This window comes from Meles meles, chromosome 2 (assembly GCF_922984935.1).
Source record: "Meles meles chromosome 2, mMelMel3.1 paternal haplotype, whole genome shotgun sequence".
NCBI classification, from domain to species: domain Eukaryota; kingdom Metazoa; phylum Chordata; class Mammalia; order Carnivora; family Mustelidae; genus Meles; species Meles meles.
In genome coordinates this window covers 107,629,286-107,645,864 of record NC_060067.1, presented here as the reverse complement: position 1 = coordinate 107,645,864, position 16,579 = coordinate 107,629,286, and the positions used below count along the sequence as shown (strand labels likewise).

Genomic DNA, 16,579 nt, shown 5'->3' with positions numbered 1-16,579 from the left:
CTTCAAGTCAGAAGCCACCAGACGACAGATTGGATCCCCAGTGACCAGGCACTGCCATGCCAGCCCCACACGGCTTCTTCCACATTCTTTCACAGGAAAGAAAGTAAACCTGACATGTTTAGGTGCCTGTTATATACCATCAAAGCCTAAACACAGTGATACTGGCATTTCCTTGGCCTTACGGGATCCCAACAGATGACTTTCATTTTCACTCAACTGTAACTATCTCAACAACGCCACCTGGTTGCCAGTGATTGCAGCATGTCCTTTGGAAATGTTAAAAGAGGGGGGAAACACCCTTTTCAGAATTAATGGAACAGGTCTTCAGAGTTTTTAGTTCCTCCTGCTGTCTTGGCCTACCTGAAGTCTTCCTAGTAAAGCCCCTGCTTATGAGACATACGGAAGTTGGGAGCCTCCAATACAGGAAGTTCAATGGCCACCAGGGAGTGCCGTGTGCACAGTCAGCACAGAAAGGCTGCTAAGGGAAATGCAATTTCGCTCAGCTATTGCAACCCACAGCTGTGAGAAGGCAAAGTGTCAGTGAGAATGCAGCTGTAACAACATCTGGGTGAGGGAATTTATTTACTGCAAGGTTAAGAACCTCTTGTCCTCTGATGGACCTTAAAGAAACAGAGAGAGAGTGTCTGGAAATCATGGTAGCCCACCAATAAAAAACCACAGTGAGCCGCCAAGGAAGTCAATGGTAATCAGAGCATAAGAGCAGACTGGCAGTCCATCCCCTGGCACAGGCAATCCATCATTAGCTCTGGGAAGACACCTACGCTAAGTATCTGATAAGTTCCTAGTCCTATTTTGGTTCTTCTCAATTAATTCATTTTTTAAAAATTTGAGCTCTGCTGAACGAATGCCTTGTTGACATGGCAGGGTTTCCTAAGCATCTCAAGATCATTACAAAATGCCAGTCGAACGCCTGGACTTCCGCGTTGGCCATTTTAGGTAACTGCCATAGAAATGAACGTGGCAGGGTTAGACTCACCAACTGAAGAAGAAATTATCCTGAAGTAGGGTAAAGCTGTGTTGCATCCACGCATTTACGCATACTGACATACAGGTAAAGGAAAGGAAATAACATTCTTCTAAAAGGAACAAGGATAAATATTAGACTTAAAACAAGAAAGTTAATTCTGGAAGCTGTGGGTGAATTATTATTGATATGAGCTATTTTCTGCTAGGAAAAATAGTATCTGGAGACTACTTAAGGTAAAATGAAGCCATTAGAACTTCACTCTTCTCTGCTACTAGAACTGCACGCCTGTGCCCTCTGCCACGTGACTGCAGCACTTCCTACCACACTGGTCCGACTTAGATGACCCCCAGCTGGAAGTGGGCCACACAGCAGAGCCCAGGGTGCATCAGGGGAACCTCGTCTGCAGACCTGGGGGCCTGAGAATAACCTGCTGTGAGCTGCAGGTTCTTTGGGTGGGTGGTTTCTCCACGTCAGCATGGTTAATAGGGTCAGCTACATCCACCAAATATTTATGTGTTGAAATCCTAACCCCCCATAGATGATGATATTAGGAGAGGGGATTCTGAGAGATGCGAAAGTCCTTAAGGTGGAGCCCACATGACTGGGATTAGTGCTCTTCAAAGAGGCTCCAGAGAGCTCCCTTATCCTTCCCCTGCAGGACGCCGCAGCAAGAAGGATGCTATCCCCGAACCAGACACCAGATCTGCCATTGCCTTGATCTTGGACTTCTGGCCTCTAGAACTGTGAGAAGTAAATTTCTGTTATTTATAAACCCCCCAGTCTGGGGTAGTCTGGATGGGCAAAGCAGGGTCTGAGTCAGTACTCAAAAAAATGCCAGATAGTAGTAGGCATTTTTTTTTAAGTTCGGTAATGCAAAAATAGAAGGACATAACCCCCCCCAATTACGCATTGAAATCATTGTTGGTGTGTCATAGTAGCATCTTTAAAGTTTGCAAATTACAGAATCTTCAACTGGTATCATGAATGCCTCGGTATAAGATACACTAACTGTTTTTTTAATTGTTATCTAGGGTAATTTAAGTGCAATCATGGTTTTCCATATCCTACCTTCTACCTACAACCATAACCTCCAGTAAGTAGCAATTTTCTTTTGGGGCTTTTATGCCCTATTGCCTTTTGTTCTCCTTCATAGTTGAAGAAAATGGTCAAAAGATCAACAGGTGGAGAGAATCATATAAAGCACTGGATTGCCCACATGCACAATGATCTACACCAAATGAGAGTTCGTTAAACTGTCTTGTTTTAATATCATGTTGTACATAGCTTCTTAACCCAGACAAACAATCTGTGCTTTAAAAAGGTAAAGGTTACCTCTTAAGACTGAATGTAAACAGATTAAAGGATAAAAATTGACTCTACGTTTACTGATTAATCTTTACAGTATTTATTTGCTGAATATCTTTGCAATAAACATATCACCAACTTCCTATTTCTCTCTCTCCCCATAATGCCAGATACATGGGAGTTACTCAAAAGGATACATATTAAAATGAATAACGAAGGACACAATGCACAGCTTCAAAGGTGTTTACTACTTGGTCAAACAATAATTTTTTTAAGTTTTTTTAACTTGTCGTCATAAAGTGAAATCAACATTAACAGACACGTTAAATGTTGATCTAATCAGCGTTATTGCTCTGTGACACCACCTCACAGTCTGTGGGAAAATGTGATTCCTGAGATCATTGTTGGCTTTTATCCATCACTTGCCTCACTGTCAATCATCTCTCCTGAAGTGACATGGGAGTGTGAATTGGGGTTAGGATACTCAACTGCGGACCAGCTTTCTAGAGCAGCTAAAAGAGCAAATAGGCCCTACCACCTGAAAGAGGTACAAAAATAACCATGGTGTGTGGAAGTTGTTTTCAAGGTATGCCATGCAGCAAAAACGTAGACTGAACCCAGAAGTTTTTTCGGATCACTCTCAGTCGTCCATAAGGGATGTGTTTTCTAGTTAATCAGTCCTTGACATTCCACAGTCTATCTGTTATTTTGCATTTATTTAAAATATCCTCTGCTAAATAATTGTGTTTTTAAAAATAAATTGCTTAGAATTACATTCAGTTTCTTCCTACAAGCCAACATAGTCTCTCCCTTCACAACACAAACACATGGTATCCTGAAGCTGAGGAGCCCCAGCTGCACACTTTCTGTCTTGTGCTGTGGTGCGATCAGAGCCTGAGTCATTAAATATAGCAAGTCTGGATTTGTGTGGGATCTGGGAGAGCTTTCACTAAGAGATAAAGTATGAGATAAAGTCTGAACTTAGTAGGGCTCACAAAACTTTACTGGTAACATAATTCACTTTTTTTTTAGAAAATTTTTTTAATTTATTTTTTTTAAGATTTTATTTATTTGTTTGACAGAGCACAAGTAGGAGGAGCAGCAGGCAGAGGGAGAAACAGGCTCCTCACTGAGGAGGGGAGCCTGATGAGGAGCTCGATCCCAGGACCCTGGCATCATAACCTGGGCAGAAGGCAGATGCTCAACCAACTGAGTCACCCAGGAGCCCCTAGAATGGTTCTTAAAACAATCCTCCAAGTTCCTGACCGGTATATGAGGCCTTGGAATCACTTCTATCTGTGTTGTATACAGGCCAATCCTCTTCTACATTTGAATGAAAAGCACTGGAACAAATTAACTGAAAGAAAACCACTCTGAAACCGCCTGAGCTTTTGAGCCCGCCATGGAGGTTTAAGGGCTTATACAACCCAGCTTGTATTTTCCTCTGGGTCTGGGTGTCTAAATGATTGTAGAATGCATGAAACATGAAGAAGTGATTATTGACCAAAGATCTCGTATACCAGCCTTTCCGAAGGGAACCAAAAACACTTTGAAGCAATTCTCACAACAAATAACGGCCTATTTAACAGATCTGAAACCAATAATCAGTTTTCTTGACCTACAGTTGAAAACAAAATTATCTTTTAACTAAATAGGATCAGCTTAAAAATCCCTTTGGGATGTTTTTATTTATTAAATGCCTTCGTTAATAACACCATCTTTCATTTCCCATTACTCCAATTCGATTTCTCCTGCATACAAAGTAATGAGCAGAATGGCTGTGAATCCAGTTAACATTCCAGCATTCTGAATCATGAAGTAAGTAAAATCGGTTTTTCTTCCAGTTATCTTTTCTCTCAGCATATCGTTCATCTCTGGAAACTGAGAGAGAGAGAGAGAAACATTGTTAGATAACTGTTGCCATCTGGTGGTAAAACAAAATAGTCGCCTAGAGATTTCTTTGGGGGAAGCAGTTGGCATTTACTTCAGATATGTGTATGTTCAGTATAGAGAGCATTAAAGGGATATGTAGCCATATCAGACACCAACAGGAATAAAAGTATGGAAATAGTGTTTCCCAAGTGAGTGAATCAGTGGGATGGGATTTACCTCATCTTACGCCTCCTCTCTGTCTCTCTTTCTTTGTCTGTCTGTGTGCGTCTCTCTCCCCCCAACTCTCTATGCTCCATCCACACCGTTCGTTCAGGACCTCACATGCATCCATCCTCTTTCCAGTGTCAAAATCTTCACACCTACCCAAACTGCTGTCTGAACGCTTTCCCTTCCAATTTTTCAATGAGCTACACCCTTGAGGTTTCAGCTTAAATCGTACTTTCTAGCAAGGCTTCCCTTACGCCCTCCTACCTTACATTAGATTCCCCTAACATCATCTCTCACCACATATATTGCATTTCCTCTTAGCTCACAGATTTTTTTTACTTGTAATTATTTAGTCATGGAGTGGGATTTTGTTCACTGAATTTCTAGTTTCCTCTCTTTACAAACAGAATGCCCCACAGATGCAGGGACTGTGCCTCCTTTGCTTACTCCAGTGTCCCCAGTGCCTTACAAATTCCAGGCCTGAAACTGTGGATACAGCCGAGACGCCCTTCAACAGACGAATGGATAAAGAAGATGTGGTCCATATACACAATGAACTATTACTCAGTCATCAGAAAGGATGAATCCCAACTTTTGCATTGACATGGATGGAACTGGAGGAGATTATGTTGAGTGAAATAAGTCAGGCAGAGAGAGTCAATTATCATATGGTTTCACTTATTGTGGAGCATAAGGAATAACATGGAGGACATTAGGAGAAGGAAGGGAAAATGAAGGGGAGGAAATCAGAGGGGGAGACGAACCATGAGAGACTGCGGACTCCGAGAAACAGGGTTTTAGAGGGGAAGGCGTTGGGGGGATAGATTGGCCCAGTGACGAGTATTAAGGAAGGCACGGATTGCAAGGAGCACTGTGTGTTATACGCAAACAATGAATCGTGGAACACTCCATCAAAAATTAATGATGTACTGTATGGTGATTAACATAACATAATAAAATAAAATAAAATAAATTCCAGGCCAGGAACATAATAGCAATTAATAGTAGCTGATTAAGTTAATTTATAGAAATCACTATGCATTTAATTTCTGTTCTCTTCAATTTGTTGCCTTCTGCTTGCTCTAGCCCTCACAAAATCTTATGGCTTTTAAATAAATCATGTGCTATTTTAGGATTGAAGGCTATAACAATCTCCTTACAATGAAGGCAATTAAAACTCCAAGTTCTGTACTTAAAATCTACCCTCACTCAGTGAATAAACTCTACAGAAAAGGTTCCGTAAGATCTGTAAATGTCAGCTTTCTAAAACATATTCCAAAACGATGTGCTATATATACAAAAGAACCAAAGAACCAAAGAGGTCTCCAGAATCCCACCAATCCATGTGGCTGATTGAAGAAGCTGTTACCAGGATAAAGTGACAGTTGTGAAACTACTCCAAAAAAAAGCAAAACTGCTATAAGGGCATACAGCATCATTTATTAGCATTATTTCCTTAGACTGAACACTTCTAATAGATTCCATTCTTATAATAGAGAAATAAGTGATGCCCTAGCACAGATACAATATGAGACATTAATTCTGTGAAGAAAAATATAAATGCAGTGACAGTTCCCCAAGATGAAATGCTTGCTCTGATAAGGGCCTGCAAAGAGCAAGGAACAGAGCTAGACAGTTACCATTTAGAGCTAAGAATGCAGATGAAGGAAGCTAAATTACTAAATTATGTATGTAATACACATTCAGTTCCAAATGCAAAGGAAATGTTCCTTGATTTGCATATATGGAGCACATTTTCATTTTCTAGAAAGCTGTCCATGATTCATTTGAAAATGCACAGGGCACAGGACTATTGATATTCTCTCACTTACACACACACAGACATAAATAAAGACATAGACAGAGCAACAACATAAACAGATACAAATATATACTGACCCAAGTTGATGTTGTCCAATTTCAATTTACCAACTTTAGCTCAACCCAAAAGGCTCCCACTGTTTAGAACTTTGAAATAACAAAATGCTATTTTCTCTAACAAGTTATTCCCTTCTAAATGTAACATCCTCACAAAAGAGGGGGGAGAGGACCCATGGGGACATACTATAACAGAATACAGGGTTTACCTCCCACAAGGCAAAAAAACCTGGGAAAATCTCTTTACTTTAACAGAAGCAAATCATGTCTTTCTCTACCAAAAGGATCCTAGATCAAAAGATCAGTGAGAATCACTTTCAAATTACTGCTAATACAAGTCTGTTGAACCAAGAATGTTTCAAATTACAACAGAATTTCCACACTGTGGAAAGCAGGTTACCCTTATGAGTTGACTCATAACCCAGATGTTTAATTCTAAATTTTAAGTTAAAATAATTTTAAGTTAAAATTAAGTTAAATTAATTAACTTAACTTAATTAAAAATTAAGTTAGAAATTAAGTTAAAAATTTTAAGTTAAAATAAAATTTTAAAAATTTCTTACCATATCCGCCAGAGAAATATAGAGGAACATGCCTCCAGCAAGGGCAAATATAATATTTGGAGCAAAATTGTTGCCCACCAAAATGCCAAAAGCTAGCCCGACATAGCAGGAACACGCCGAAAGGAAATTGAATAACAAGGCTTGCCGAGTGCTCATTCCTGCACTGAGTAGGATCACAAAGTCCCCTAGGAAAAGAAGAAAATACCAAGGGAATAGTTTTGGCTATTTTTTGGATGAGAAAAGATAAGCGTCAATGTCCAACCAGGGCTCCTCCATTTTGATGCATCAGTGGGATTTTTAAGAGTGTGTCACCCAAAATGTCTCATTCCACCAAAACCAAGAAGTGACTGACTTTCACAGTATGAACAGAGCCTCTTACCTAACTCATGAGGAAACTCTTCACACAGAATCGCTATAGAAGTACTGAGTCCCTGAAGAAGAGACACGGTGCAGGAAGCCCCAATCGCCAGGCCATCAATGAAATTGTGGAGGGCATCACTGAGTGTTATCATCCAGGCAATGGTCCCTATTTTTGACAGTTTGGGTCCCTTCAAACAGGTACAAGAACTTGACTCCGTTTTGCCATCCTGTAAAATAACAAAAAATCAATCAACAAAATAACCAACACATTTTTTCTGAGAGAGAGAAACTGAGAAAGAGTGCATTCGCAGGAGCTGGAGGGGAGGGGCAGAGAGCAAGAATCCCAAGCAGTCTCCAAGCCTGAGCCTGACATGGGGATTTGATCTTACTACCATGAAATCAACACCTGAGCGGAAATCAAGAGTCCCACTCCCAACTCCCCACACTGAGCTCCTCAGGCACCCCAATAACCAACATTTCTTGAAAGTCTCAGAGATACACAGAAGTAAGAGGTATGTTATATATTAAGAAAGACAAACGGTCCCAACAGAGAGTCTTTCATGGTGGTTAGGAATCCTAATCATTTATCACAACAAAAACTTATAGTAGGGAGAAAGGAAATGAACAGGTTGACAGCCCTTGAACAAGCAACTTAAAAGACTTTTTACTCTGGTTTCCCCTTAAAAAAATCCTTTTGATTTGTACGAACAATTCTTACTATTGCCTTCCTAAAATGTAACAGATACTAACCTAAGAATTAGATTCATCTGCATCCTTTTTTTTTAAATATTTTATTTATTTGACAGAGAGAAATCACAAGCAGGCAGAGAGGCAGGCAGAGAGAGAGGAGGAAGCAGGCTCCCTGCGGAGCAGAGAGCCCAATGCGGGGCTCGATCCCAGGACCCTGAGATCATGACCTGAGCTGAAGGCAGAGGCTTTAACCCACTGAGCCACCCAGGCGCCCCGATTCATCTGCATACTTTAAAATAAAGGTAAATTTTCAAAAACTAAACTTGAAGACTTTTGCATGTTACAATGTTCATGTGAAACCCATATTTAGAGCACAATGACATCAAAGAACATTCACTGTAATCCCTCCTATGTTATCTGAGCAGGTAATCTGGGCCTCAGTTTCTTCAGTTGTGAAATGAAGATAATGTACTAAATGATTCACTTATTTCTCAATGACTTATTAAGTCTCTACTGTGTTCCAAAGTAGTATATGGAGTGATTAAGCTGTAACAACGTGTTCCTTATCAGCTCTAAATTTCAGTGATTCTCTTAACACATTTCATGAAATGTGATTGGAACAGGCTTACCTTTGCACTAACACGTCTTTCCATTTTGGAGCAACAATAAAAACAAAATCCTAAAACAAACCCTTTGTAAGAATTTAGATTTCCATAAAATTTACAAAATCACATAAAATCAAATACCAAATGCCAACCGAAAGCGTTTTCCAGAAATCATAGAAAAGATAATCAAATGCAAATTTATTTTTAATTTTTAAGTACGGAAGCAATTTGCAATTAACCGGAGAACATTTTATTACTAATTTCTCCTCCCCTCAACTCTACCTCAGCAACTAATCAACATATTTACTGAGCATCTGCAATCTATAAAACAGGGTGCTGGATGCTATGGGGAGTGCACAGAAGTGGAAAATACAACTTCTATCTTCAAGAAGTGTATTTATATTGGAGAGAAGATGTAAAGGATATGACTGACCATTTAAAAAATGTTCAATACCACCTAGATGAGAAGGGCAGCCTTCCAAGCCATCATGGTGGAGGTTTGAGATTTATCCCAATGTCGCTCATTGCTCAAAACACTTCGGCAACTCCTCTTTCAGAATGGACTAGATCTTGCCATACATCTTTTCACTGTGTCTTTAGTGGCAAAGCTTCATCTTTGGGGAAAGTTTTCATGTGTAGACACAACCAAAAGCCATTTGGAGCCACTAAATTCTTAAATTAACATGGAAGGAGGAAGGATTGTTATTTGTAGGGGCCGTGGTTGTAGTAATAGCAGGGGCCATAATAGTTGTCAGAAGAGACACAGCAAAGGCAAAGAGTATTTATCATATTCCTGGCACTGCTCTAAGTCCTTGAGATATTCCACTCCTTTAGAACTATTCTGTGAATTAAGGTCTACTATTATCATCACTTTAGAGTTGAAGAAACTGAAACACAGAAACGTTGGTGAACTTACCGAGGGATGCAAAAGAAGTCAGTCAACTATTTTTAGTAACTGTTTTACTACTCCAGACTTATGGTGGTGGGTGGACACTTATTGTTCGAAATGGGCTCTGAAGGCAATTCACAGGGAGAATGCCCCCTTCTCTCAAAAAACTCTTCTAAACACTTGAAGTAATGTTGGAGTAAGTGTTCAATCTCCTTTCATTTTAAAGGTAAATAAAAAGAATTCCATCTAGTCTTCAAATGTGGTCTTTTTACTTTATAGTGTTAAAAGATAAACTGAGGTAAATTTAAAACTTTAAGAGTGTATTTGAAAAATAATTCAAATTGGGCAGTGTCAAACCGGATATGGATAGGAGCACTCCATCGACCGGAGTTCAGGAAGAGGCTTTCACAGAGAAAAGGCAGAAGCAAGGCAAGAAAATTATTGATGGGCTATAACTTAAAGCCCAGTTGGCTTTCTGTGACCAATTGTCTTTAGGTTTCAATGTCATAACCTTGAGACATTTAGAGCTTAGATTTTGGTTTGTTTACATAGGCTGCCAAGGCATTAGAGCCACCCCAGTTTAATTAATTGAACAATTGCTATGTTGTAAATGGACAACATAATAAACAATCATGATTTAGTACAAGTCATATGGGTGACTTGGGTAAGAAATACCCCAGAGCAGGAAGCATTAACTGCCAAAGAAGGAACAAAAGTGGTCATGAGAAAAGCAATAGAGGAAGAGACTTTAGCTTTGCAAAATCTTACTGCCAAAGACACTTAATAAGACCAGTTGCTTTCATCTTCCAACTTGGGTTACCTAGTCGAATATTTATAATGTTTTTATTTACTTGTGAGGATTTAGGGAAAAGATTCAAAGACCAAATCTTGACTACCTGATGTTATATACAGAGTCTGTATTATACAAACTCCTTTAATTTTGAAAAAGAAATTAAGTTAATATATCAGGCATGATTCTCTTACCTCTAAGTACAGATATTATTGGCTGTATTTCTTATGCTTTATAGGCTTCTGTGTCAAATGACACTTTTGGGTAGGTTAACAGCCATATATTTTTAATACTTTTGGAACAAACATAAGTAGGCAAGCATTCACAAAGAGCTTGTTTTTAATTCACCTGACACTAAGTCACTGAGCAAAGAAAACACAAAATTTAAGTCCCTCTAGTTAAGTTAGTGAGTATTCTGTCTTTTATTTTATTTACTGTTGTTGTCATTGTTTGCTTGCTTACTTCTGTGACATATAGTACAATTGAAGCCGTTTCTTTTTCTTCTTCTTTTTTTTTTTTTAAGGCTCTTTCTAACCTCAGCCATGATGAGGCAATTTAGCCTAGTAAAAAGACCTTAAATCTGAAACCCAGGAAGACCAAATTCTACCTTGGCTCTGACAGGAATTACCACGTAATCATCAGCAAGACTCTTAACATCTCTCACCTTAGTTATTAATGGAAATAAAAGTCAAAGGAAAGTGCAGACTACTCAGAATGGGAAGGATGGGAAGAATATCATGGACCAAAGTTATAAGAGTAGAGGCGAGACTATAATCCCAATGTAAGCATAGAGGGGAAGAAGCAAAAAGGAAAAGAAAAACAAAGTACAAAGAATTCAAAATTAAGAAATCCAGTAGACTTATTGCAGAATTCTTATCTTTAAGCAAAGAGGAGGAAGACTGAAAAGAGGTGGCGGGCATAAGGGGCAGAAAAGGAAGAACATAAGAAGAAGGTGTGGCATGACAGGGTGGGGTGGAGGGAGGAAGGGCTCTGATAAAAATAAAACCAAACCAAAAAGGAAAGGAGCAACCCACCAAAAAGCATAATAAAGATGGTAAAAGGAAGTATAAATGACAAAAAAATATGGAAATTATATGCAATGAAATATATAAATTCTATGTCCATGAAAGAGAAATTAATGTAATATAAATAAAAATAATAAAATGACATTTTAAGAGGCTGCAGATAAGAGGAAGGGATGACATTTAGGGAGAGTAGCACTCTCCCTGAGTGCAAGCTAGCTTAATGATTAGAGGATATGTGACTTGGCATCAAATCAGCATGAGTTTGAATAATATCTCTTTAATGGGTTTATGTCCTACAGAAAGTTACTTGGGTCCTAGCTAATCCAATAAGACAAGAAAAGGAAATAAAAGGCATGTACATTTGGAAAGAAAGAAATAAAACTGTCTTTGTTGACTGTTTACACAGAAAATCCAAAAGAATTGACAAAAAAAGCTCCAAGAACTAATAAGCAATTATGGCAAGGATGTACAACAAGGTTAATTACTTTCCTAAATACCAGCAATGAATAAGTGGAATCTGAGTTTTAAATCACAATACTATTTACACTGGAATCCCCTCAAAATGAAATAGATATAAATCTAACAAAATATGCACAAGGTCTGTATGAGGAAAAGCTCAAAACTGTAATAAAAGAAATCAAAGAAGAACTAAATAGATGGAGAGGTATTTTATGCTTATGGATTGGAAGACTCAATGTTGTCAAGATGTCAGTTCTTCCTAGTGTGACCTATTGATTCAATGTAGTCCCCATCAAAATCTCAGCAAGTTATTTTGTGGGTATTTTGTTTTTCTAAAGTTTATATGGAAAGGCAAAGACCTAGAATAGCCAACACAACATTGAAGGAATGGAACAAAGTTGGAGGACTCACATTACATGACTTAGGCTTACTAGTATAGCTACAGTTATCAATACAGTGTGATGATGGTGAAATAACAGATAAATAGATCAAGAAAACAGAGAGTCCAGAAATAAACTCATAAATAATGGTCAACTCATCTTTGGCAAAGGAGCAAAGGCAGAGCAATGGAGAAAAGATAGTCTTTCACCAAATGATTCTGGTACGAGTGGACATCCACAAAACAAACAAAACAAAATCTAGATACCTTACATCCTTCAAAAAAATTAACTCAAAATGGATCACAGACCTAAGTGCAAAGGCAAAACTGTAAAACTCCTTGAAAATAACACAGTAGAAAACCTAGATAACCTCGAGTAGGGCAATGAATTTTTAGATACACCAAAAGCACAACACACAAAAGAAATAATTGATAACCTGAACTTTATTAAAATTAAAAACTTCTGTCTGCCAAAGACAATGTCAACAGAATGGAAAGACAAGCCACAGACTGAGAGAAAATACTTGCAAAAGATACATCTGATAGAGAACTACTAACATATACAATGAACTCTTAAAACTAAACAATAAGAAAACAACCTGATTTAAAAATGGGTCAAAGACCTTAACAGACACATTACCAAAGGAAATATCAATAACAAATAAGCATATGAGAAGATGCTCCATATCATACATCATTGGGGGCAGGTGAATGAATAAATAAACTGTAGGACATGTGATATTAACACCCTCCCCCCAAAATGAAGTATTGTGCTGTGAAAAGACATGAGGACTCTTAAATGGATATTACTAAGTGAAAGAATCCAATTGAAGAGACTGTATGATTCCAACTATATGACAGTGTGGAAAAGGCAAAACTATGAAGACAATAAAAAGATCAATGGTTGCCAGCAATTGGGAAAAGAAGAGGGACAAACAGGCAGGTAAAGAATTTTTAGGGCAGTGAAAATACTCTATATGATACTACATAGATGGATGGATACATGTCATCACACATTTGTCCAAACCTATGGAATGTACAACACCAAGAGTCAACTGCATCTATGGGCTTTGGGTGATTATGATGTGTCACTGTAGGCTCACCAGTTGTAACAAATGTCCTGACTTGGTGGGGGATGCTGATAACAGGGAAGACTATGCATTGTGGGGGCAGAGAATCTATGGAAAATCTCTATACTTTCTTCTCAAGTTTGCTGTGAACCTAAAACTGCTCTTAAAAAAAAAAAAATGAAGTCCTTTGAAAAGAATCACTTTCAATATGCCTTCAAATTCCTTATCTGTAGAATGGAGAAAATAATATTATGGATTTCATAGGATTGTTGTGATGATGAAATGAGACGCTAAGTATTCCATGAATGCTTATTAACATCTACCACAGATCGCTTTCCCCAACACAGTACAGATGAACACAGAATTATTACAAGAAAAACAAAAATTGCCTACAAATGTGCAAGACAAAGAGATTGCTCATGCCCTTGAATATATTCTGGAGCACACTGGTCAAGATTATTGAAGAAAAAAGGAGGAAAAGTTGAATCTATCCCCCCAAAAAGACCTTTAGAAAAGTGAGGGGTGAAGAGACTTGTTAACCAGAAAAAAAGGAAAATTTTTTTGAAAGATGCTTGAGCTTGAGCATAAATACACTCTTGCAGAAAACTACTGAACTAGAGTCCCAGGTGTACGATGAAAGGGCCAGGAGATTAATTAATAAAACCCACTGTGAAAAGTATGAAGTCTGAGTTGGTAAGTTTCTATGAGTCAGATAGCTGAATGGGTGTAGGAGAAAAGGAATCTTCAAGATGTAAAATAATAGCGTGCACACTCAACACTTCACAGTTTACAAAGCACTTCTGTATGTTTCGGTCTTCATTTTCTTTTGACCTATACAACATCCTCATGAGTGAAACAAAACAGATACTGGCATCTTGACTTTAAAGATTATGAAAATGGCAATCCAGGAATATAAATAACTTTCTCAAAGTCATACGGGAGCTGCTGGGATAAGGCTACTCAATTGTTCACTGAGCAACTATTTTATACGAGGCAGGAATTGTGCTGAGAACTGAGGATAGAAACATAAATCAGAAGATCTCCATCTGGCTGGAATTCACAATCCAGAAAGGAACAGCCAGGATTCAAACTCAAGGCCTATGATAAATAGCTCTTACCTGCCCTTCCAGAATAACCCTCTAACCTCTCACCCTTCTCTGTTCCCAATGAGCCACCTCTTCAGGCTCTTTGTCCTCTAGTTCTCATTGGAGATTAACCATTGGGGAGCTCTAAAGTGACTTCAGGAGAGAAAGGAGGAAGAAGTCAGGGTACTGATTCCTCTGATACCTATTTGTGTGGTCATCTAAGGCTGTCCAGGACCCTCAGATGAAGGGCACATCTCTTCTCAAGACAACTCTGTTTGTAGAGTCTAGTAACTGCTCTCTCCCCTCCACCTTTTCAGGTCCAGTAGTGGTAAAAGTTTTGCAATTACTGGTCCCTGTGGTCCTCTTACACCCCACTCACACCTTATACCTATATCTACCTGACATTATTCTAATTTGAGCATTCCATCAGTTTTCTATTGGGATCCTAAATGATACAATCACTGGTGTTGGACGCGGCCATAACAAACAGCACCCCAAATGGGATTTAATTCGGTTTTTCATATATTTGAAGAATGGGGAAATAGCACACTGGTTACCCATAAGTGGGCTGCATTTTATAGTAATGTACAGAACATAAAAGCACTCTGCAAGGTCTGGGCTATGTTGCAAGCCTTCCTGTCATTTGGTTCTTATGACCCAGTGGACCATAAAAGCATAAAAGCATTCTGCAAGGTTTGGGCCATGTTGCAAGCCTTCCTGTCATTTGGTTCTTATGACCCAGTGGAATTAGAAGAGTCTATGGCAGACAGAGATGCTGAAAGGAGGCTTTGGAAACCCTGGTGAGAGAATCACAGTGCAAACCCCTAAGATGTTAGAGTAAAGCCATGTCTTCCTTTGCCATTAACTATTCCCTTTTTCAAGGTGTCCCTTGCTCCTGGATCCTTACAGAGATTTATCTCATGCCCATGGGATAGTAAGTGGCCGTGAGATCATGCTGCCCAGCATGAACTGGATGTTATCTGGGTCAGCAAGTCACAGTAGCATTCCATTATTAAATTACGTATATAAGAACAGGCCACACCAGCCTTAGGAGACACAAACAAACCGCAATGGCAAGAGATTCAGACCTCTCTAGTATATGAGCCTGATGTTTCTTTTCTTTTCCCTCAACAACAGTAAGGCTTCATGGGTAGCTCTCTAAAGCCAATAAACTATGGGGACATCTATAAGTGTGTCAGCACCAGACAGCTATACTATGTTACTCAAAATGAACTCAAAATATATTGATAAGGGAAAATTCTCTACATGGGCAAAACTTGTAGGTGCAATGTTAAACTTCATGTAAAAGAAATGACTGAGATGTAGATCTGTACTAACTGGTGGGTGGGTGATAGAAAGTTGGCTTGGTGGTCAGAAACTTCCAAAAAACAAAACTGGACATTGGTGGCAAGGAGATCTAGAGAGAAATATACAGATGGACCTCTTGTAAAAAGGCACAGAGTGTGAAGTTACTTCTATTCTGTTAAATCTCACAAGAAACTGTCACGGAGAGCAGTCTCCATGATAAAGTGAACAAGAAGATCTCATTGTAAACATCAGTTGTTATCTTTCAACCATCCCAATGTTGTTTCAATGGGCCCATAAACAAAGGTGTCAGAATAGTGGGGTTGGTGACTATTCATAGCTCAGCATTCTCTTCTTCTAGCCAGGGTTGAGCTGGCTTGCACCAAACAAGGTCCAACCTGTCAAAAACCAGGATTGATGCTGGACCTCCAAAAAGGTATCATCACCCAACAGGATGGGAAGGCCCACCTGGCTACAGACAGAGGTAAGATGATTATATTGATACCACCCATCATAAGGGGGTACTCTTTGGACTCACAAAGATAGATATATGTAATATGCCTTCCCTGCTTGCAGTTTCTGCTAGAGTCATCATTCACAGATTTATAGTATGCCTGATACATAGCCAAAATAACCTATATAAATTGTCTCCAAGCCATTCTGCAGCAAAGAAAATGAGACAATAGGCTCAATCCTTAGAATTCACATGTCATATCACTTTCCCCTTCATAGAAGAAACTAGCCTGATAGAATTATGGAATGCCCTAGTGAAGGCTCAGCTAAGGTTAAGCCAAGAGATGGAAGCCTGAGAGATTGGAACTCTGCCCATAAGTTGTAGATATGTGCCTTATACCAGCAGGCAAATATATGGAACTACCACTGACATAGGGATGCACAGAGCCAGTGGAGATTAGGGTGGCCCTTTTCATGTTTATACCTAATAACTCACCTGAAGTATTTTGCTTTCTGTCCCCAATACCTTAGATTTGGTGAGTTTGAAGGTCCTAATGTCCAAGGGAATAATTCATCCACCAGAAAACATGGTCATTTTCTGATTCATTGGAAGTGGAGATTAACCCTAGGAAATT

At 38.9% G+C, this 16,579-nt stretch overlaps 1 protein-coding gene across 1 annotated transcript in view; it reads right to left on the bottom strand.

Moving 5' to 3' along the window:
- Positions 1-2,232: 2,232 nt before the first annotated feature.
- The window catches only part of SLC39A8 (solute carrier family 39 member 8), an 80,243-nt gene continuing 65,896 nt past the window's right edge, over positions 2,233-16,579 (bottom strand). Inside the window, exons 6-8 of the mRNA XM_045998497.1 lie at positions 7,214-7,421; positions 6,835-7,019; positions 2,233-4,174 (exon numbers count right to left, since the gene is read on the bottom strand). Of these exons, the coding sequence (XP_045854453.1) occupies positions 4,025-4,174; positions 6,835-7,019; positions 7,214-7,421 (543 nt within the window). The 3' untranslated portion in view covers positions 2,233-4,024. The remainder of the gene's footprint in view (positions 4,175-6,834; positions 7,020-7,213; positions 7,422-16,579) is intronic.